The 7,025-nt window shown below is 38.6% G+C and overlaps 1 protein-coding gene across 2 annotated transcripts in view; it reads left to right on the forward strand.

Annotated features, from left to right (window-relative positions):
* The first annotated feature begins 4,144 nt into the window (after positions 1-4,144).
* The window catches only part of LOC138038736 (tetratricopeptide repeat protein 37-like), a 60,919-nt gene continuing 58,038 nt past the window's right edge, over positions 4,145-7,025 (forward strand). For both annotated transcript variants that reach the window (XM_068884774.1, XM_068884775.1), the window contains exons 1-3: positions 4,145-4,241; positions 5,953-6,096; positions 6,763-6,854. In XM_068884774.1, coding sequence (XP_068740875.1) covers positions 4,146-4,241; positions 5,953-6,096; positions 6,763-6,854 — 332 coding nt within the window. In that variant the 5' untranslated portion in view covers position 4,145. The remainder of the gene's footprint in view (positions 4,242-5,952; positions 6,097-6,762; positions 6,855-7,025) is intronic.

The raw sequence follows: 7,025 nt of genomic DNA on the forward strand, positions 1-7,025 counted from the left end.
AGGCTAGCCTGTGTACAGCCGCCCATTCTCCGCAAAAAAAAAATCGGAGAGGAGCGTCGCTCCTTTACGAATTTTTTTTGCCCTAGGTACTTCATGTATCCCCGATTATGTTGAATTTAAATTATAATGTATTTCCACGCGTATATTATAGTGCCTTCAAATAATTAGCCCTATATACCCATGCATACCCTTATATACCCCTATATTCCCGTGTATGCCCTTAAATACCCTATACCCATTTATACCCATGTATACCCCTGCATACTCATGTATACCCTTTTATACCCCTATATACCCATGTACACCCTTATAAACCACTAGATACCCATGTATACTCTTGATACCCCTTTAAGGGTATACATCGGTATACGCTATAAATACCTTATATTTAAATACATAATAATAAGGGATACATGAGGTACTTACATCACTGAAACATATGCTGTATTCAGTATATGTGGGCTCATGTTACAGCATCACGTGACAAATGTCAGCCGTTTGTGTTCCGACAGGGAGCGAGCAAGTTGGCTCAAATCTGGTAGGTAATCATTTTATAACTGCCTATTCAGGCCATTTTCGTCTACAGAAGTCACCAGGCTGGCATCATTAAGCTAGAATGAGGGTAAAGGCAAGCCTTTGAAAGAAAACAGAGGCGAGAGATGGTTTCATGCAGAGGGGGAGGCCTTAAATGCTCTGTGGTAAACATGGCGGTTCACGAAGGAAGTTGTCTCTCCGGCCTTTCTGTGGACGAATTCCAGGACCTACGGACACAATCTGGGCAAGTTTTGAAAGCTAAAACCTTCAATGGATGCGTTATTTTGCTGGTAGGACTGGGTGGCCCGACACTTATGAAAAAAACTATGAAATGAGAATCGGGAGTCTTCCCTTGTCATGGAATGGCAGAATTACCCAGAATTCTTTTTGGGCACGAGCGAGGCAACTTAAGAAGCACGAGACTGGCCTTCATCTAATGGCTCAAGCGCGGCCAGAGGAAATGATTTCTAGCCAGATACTCAGGAGTACGCCTGGTGTGTGCTGTTAACGTAGATTTTGGTATTCTGGACAAGTTTTTATCATAGAAAATTCGCGACAAAATTGTGCTTTCATTTCGCCGCTGTAATTCTCGTGTCACAGAAACGGTAGAATCATGTAAATAAGAGAATAACGATATTTATATTTGCAGATTACCTGTCCTCTTACTACGAAAGTCAAGCTCGACATCTCTATGCAATAAGCGCATTCAAAATTTCCTCGTATTACTTGATAAAAGTATGTCTTTTTTTTGCTTGTTTTTTTTTTTGAAAAAAGGGTTTTTCTGCTTATATGAAAAATACGTTTTTTCTCCCGTCCCCTTCTTATGCATGATCTTCGCGGAAATTACATTCTGTTCCTCAATAAACCTGGAACAACCAGTTATGGTCTTAGTTCTCTTTTTTCTTACGTATCAGCTAAGTTGTGGAATGCGCTACCTGATTTTATCCATACCTATGAGTTTACTGGTTTTAAAAGAGAATCCAGGGCCGCATTTTGTACAGCGGCTTTTCTTTTTAACGAATATATCTTTAAATATTATGTATTTAGTAGGTATCTGTATATGCTATGTATTTTAGCTGTAAATGTAATGTCTCGAAGATATTAGCTCCTGTACTTATTCGGAAAAAGCTTATGACTGTATGTATGTTACCTTTAGGAGGGCGCATGCGCACACTTTGCAATGTGGGACTCCAGTGCTTACCATATGACAGATAAAATGACTTTTCTCTTGAATATATAGGCCATCTAATTCTTACGCTATAATGACAAGGGCGGTTTGGAGCTGTGAGTAAGCGTGGGATTTGTCACATATGGTTTAGGGGCCGACATATCTCTCCCTCAATGCCGTACCGGGAGGCAAGGTCGGTAGCAGAAAGCAGCGAAGGGCCAACTGCGTCCAAAAGCGATCGCACGGGCCGAAATCCCGGGATGACTCGTTTGGTACGACGCTCCAGCGCCGGTGTCTGGAGGTACTGCGTTTTTCTCTCTTGTTCAAACGTTTCGTCAGCGCTTGCGCAAGTGTTCTGGCTCTTCGATACCTAGCCTACCAAAAAAAAATTAAACATGCTAGTTTTTTTTTTTTTTGTACCAGCAATTGACATTTCAGTTGATTTAAGAGGCATAAACGTAACGTCAGAACCGTGCGTGTCTGGTCTTGTCTCAGACAGAGGCGAGAGATGGTTTCATGCAGACTGGGACGCCTAAAATGCTCTGTTGTAAACATGGCGGTTCACAAGTGAAGTTGTCTCTCTGGCCTTTCTGTGGACGAATTCCAGGACCTACTGACACAATCTGGGCAAGTTTTGAAAGCTAAAACCTTCAATGGATGCGCTATTTTGCTGGTAGGACTGGGTGGCCCGACACTTATGAAAAAAACTATGAAATGAGAATCGGGAGTCTTCCCTTGTCATGGAATGGCAGAATTACCCAGAATTCTTTTTGGGCACGAGCGAGGCAACTTAAGAAGCACGAGACTGGCCTTCATCTAATGGCTCAAGCGCGGCCAGAGGAAATGATTTCTAGCCAGATACTCAGGAGTAGGCCTGGTGTGTGCTGTTATCGTAGATTTTGGATTTCTGAACAAGTTTTTATCATAGAAAATTCGCGACAAAGTTGTGCTTTCATTTCGCCGCTGTAATTCTCGTGTCAAAGAAACGGTATAATAATGTAAATAAGAGAATAACGATATTTATATTTGCAGATTACCTGTCCTCTTACTACGAAAGTCAAGCTCGACATCTCTATGCAATAAGCGCATTCAAAATTTCCTCGTATTACTTGATAAAAGTATGTGTGTTTTTTTTTTGTTTTTTTGTTTTTTGAAAAAAGGGTTTTTCTGCTTATATGAAAAATACGTTTTTTCTCCCGTCCCCTTCTTATGCATGATCTTCGCGGAAATTACATTCTGTTCCTCAATAAACCTGGAAAAACCAGTTATGGTCTTAGTTCTCTTTTTTCTTACGGATCAGCTAAGTTGCGGAATGCACTACCTGATTTTATCCGTACCTATGAGTTTACTGGTTTTAAAAGATAATCCAGGGCCGCATTTTGTACAGCGGCTTTTCTTTTTAATGAATATATCTTTAAATATTATGTATTTAGTAGGTATCTTTATATGCTATGTATTTTAGCAGTAAATGTAATGTCACGAAGATATTAGATAATCTAGTTATTCTGAAAAAGCTAATGAATGTATGTATTTTACATTTAGTAGGTCGCATGCGCACACTTTGTAATCTGGGACTCCAGTGCTTACCATGTGACAGATAAAATGATTTTTCTCTTGAATATATAAGGCATCTAATTCTTACTCTATATTGACAAGGGTGGTTTGGAGCTGTGAGTAGGCGTGGGATTTGTCAGATATGGTTTAGGGGCCGACACACCCACGTCCCAGCATCTTCGATCCCTTAGACCAGGGTATACGTAGGTATACAGCGTTATATAATGGAATACATGGATATATAGTGGTATATAAGGTTATACAAGGGTATACGTGGGTATAAAATGGTATACATGGGTATATAGGGGTATACGTAGATATGTAGGGGTCTATAAGGGTAAACAAGGGTATTCGTGGGTATACAGGGGTATATAAGGGTATATATGGCTATATAGTGGTATATAAGGGTATGCAAGGGTATACTTGGGTATATAAGGGTACACATGGGTATATAGGGGTATACATGGGTATATAGGGGTATACAAGGGTATACCTTGGTATATAAGGGTACACATCGGTATATAGGGGTATACATGTGTATATAGTGGTATATAAGGGTATACGTGGGTATATAGGGGTATATAAGGGTATACAAGTGTACACATGGGTATACAGGGGTACATAAGGATATACATGGGTATACATGAGGGTATACAAGGGTATATAGGGCTAATTATTAAATACACTATAAATACCTTATATTTAAATACATAATAATAAGGGATACATTAAGTACTTATTTTTTTTGCGGAGAGTGGGCCGCTGTACACATTTTACTCGCGGGCTAGTCAGACCCCTTTTTGGATACAATTCATTTTGTCATATATAGCCACTTTATGTACTCATTGATAATGGCTGCTTATATGTGAGCCTGCAAATTATTTTCAACATGGCGACTGCGTCGAGGGAAACGAAGACTTTTCTGAGAAATGCCAGGGAATGCATCAAAAACAAGGAGTATAAGGAGGCTCTCAAGCACTGCAAGGTATTTAGTCACTCTGAAATTGATTCTTGAACGTTCTGAGCGCTTATTTTGTAAGTCAGATGAAATCTGCATCAACGAGTTCCAATCACCCGCTTGCCAAAGTCCCCTTGTCGACTTTATGCACTTGTAATTTGTTTCCCCACCCCTTGACCCCCGGGGATGGGTAGGGAAATTACATTTGAATGGTTGTAAAGTAGGTGTATTTCCACTGGGGACTAGAGCAGACAAACACACGTAATTCCCCCACCCCTCTGTTCCTAAAAGATTCTGAGTCATCAAGGAACTGTTAGGGAGATTACCACAATATACAGTTCTTGCCATTTGTGTGTGCCACATGAACTATATAAGGAACGAAACAAAAAAAAAAAAAGAACTGGATAGAAACAAGACAGGAATAAGCGACCAAAAAAAAAAATTTTGCACGTGTGAAAATACTCATTACCATTGCTCTTCGTTTCTTTTCAGTCCCAGTCCTCCTAGGTAAGAATTCCCCGATATTTCCCCCTGTATGTCCCCAGAGGGGTAGGGCAGAGGAACGAAAATCTTGTAATTTCCCTACCTCCTAGAGGCGTAATTATGGCGTAATCTCGCATAATTGCCCTAGTAATTTCCCCATATGTCCCCACTATCCCCGGGGGTCGGGGGGTGCAGTATGGCGTTTTCTTGTAAGTGAAGGTTGCCTCATAGACCATAAGCCAGCAGCTGTTCTAAAATTACCGAAAACTATAAGCTGATGGACCGTATTCCATCACAGTTCGACACTTGTCATGACTTCTCAGTGGGTTGTGGACTAAAGCATGATTATGAAGATTATTATCAGTAATTATTTAGGTTTAGGTCATATCATTATATTAATAACAAATATGATGATAACATTAGGCTAAACTCTAGAATACGCCGCTACTAATTTACATCCGAATAGATCTACCTCATTCTTCAAATGATGCGGCGGCGCTATTCTGAATCAGCTATTGTTGCCCCGCTATTCTGAATCAGCTCGTATCATCATCATCATCATTATCACAATCATAATTTCAATACTTTTATTCCGCTGCTAGCTTGGGGGTAAAGTACAGAATACAGAGTCACAAGTACTTCTTGAGAATGCTGGCAGGCGCTGTTACATGTAGCTGTGCGGGCATGCATATTATGTTGGCCTTGTACTATGTAGTCGCTCCCAGATAAAAAAATTAAGGAAGAAAAAGGCCATAAATTAAAGTGAAAGTCCACTTGACTTTATGGCTATTTTTGCTAAGTTAAGGTGGCCTTGTATACCATAAGCCAGTAGTTGTCCTAAAATTAGATAAAACCAATGATAACTTGATTAGCACATTCCATCAAAGATTAACACTCCTGGACTTTATGGACTTCTCACATATAGATTATTGGATAGTACTGTAAACCATTAAATCATAATCCTTACCTTTGCCATTTTTGTTAGTCAGTACTTTAATTCCCCTGCCAGCTTGATACTTAACTACAGAATACAGGTCCACAAGTATTTCTCAAGTGGCTCCCCATCTCAGCAGTCAAATGAAACAAGTACTGTTTTACTTATGTGGCTTGGTGGTGCTGAGGAAGTGAATGCTTTTAAGTATTTAAAATGCTCTAAGAATGCTGGTTAAGAAAGGGATCTTTCCTTACTTGACATGTGCAGTGTACATTGTGAGTCAGCTAATGCACTTGATTGATGTTATTATATTTTTGCCAGGCTGTTTTGAAGCTGGATAAAACCAATTATACTGCTCTGGTATTCATTGGAAAATGTGCTACAGAACTAAATCAAGCCGATCAATCTCTTATGGCGTACAAGAAGGCTATTGAGTCAGATGAAACACAACCTCTTGCTTGGCAGGTCAGAGAAAACATTACTGTACAAGAAATGAAATTCAATAATAGTGCTGCTACTACTACTACTACTACTACTACTACTACTACTACTACTAATAATAATAATAATAATAATAACAACAACAACAACAACAATGATCATAATCGGTTTTGGTAATCACATATGGCCCCTCAAACTGATAGCTTGGAATACTACTGGTACCATGATGTACATGTACCATGTGTACAAAAAGGCACTTTTACCATCGTGTGCTTATTTGCAATGGGTACAAAGGGTTTTTTAATTTAAAGACAACCAAATCCTTATCTATTTAATTATCGCACAAGAAAATTTGTATTTTCAAATTAATAAAATTTATTCTTTTGAAAATCTTTAATACACTTTTTGTTGAAGTATTTTTTACAAGTGTAGTCTGTACTTGAAAAGTCAAGAATCATTTAACTTTTCATGGTCACATGAGCTGTCCACAAACATTCTAGAGCTCTGGTGTTATTTGCACAAGTGTGGAAAAGCTTTTAAATTCTTCTTCATTACCTGCGAACGTATTATGTTGTAAGTTAAACTTCCTGTTGATTCAGTTTTAAGTCTATCCTGTTACTGAATCTGAACTGTTATTACAAAGAAGAAAGCGTTTCATTCGGAAAATTTCTCTGATCTGTCTGTTTTCAGGGTCTAGCTGCTCTCTGTGAAAAGGAAGATGATCCAAAACTGAATGCTGACCTGTGCGAAGTTTACACAAAATTACTTCAGTTTTATGAAGGGTACACCTACATTACATGTATATCCCCTTTGAATTTCATAGATACATGCAATTTACAGATGTCTAATTTATAATACCAGTAATAATAATAATAATAATAATAATAATAATAATAATAATAATAATAATAATAATAATAATTTTTAGTGACCAGCACTTTACATGAGCAAGA

Source organism: Montipora capricornis, chromosome 2 (genome assembly GCF_036669925.1).
Source record: "Montipora capricornis isolate CH-2021 chromosome 2, ASM3666992v2, whole genome shotgun sequence".
Taxonomy (NCBI): Eukaryota; Metazoa; Cnidaria; class Anthozoa; order Scleractinia; family Acroporidae; genus Montipora; species Montipora capricornis.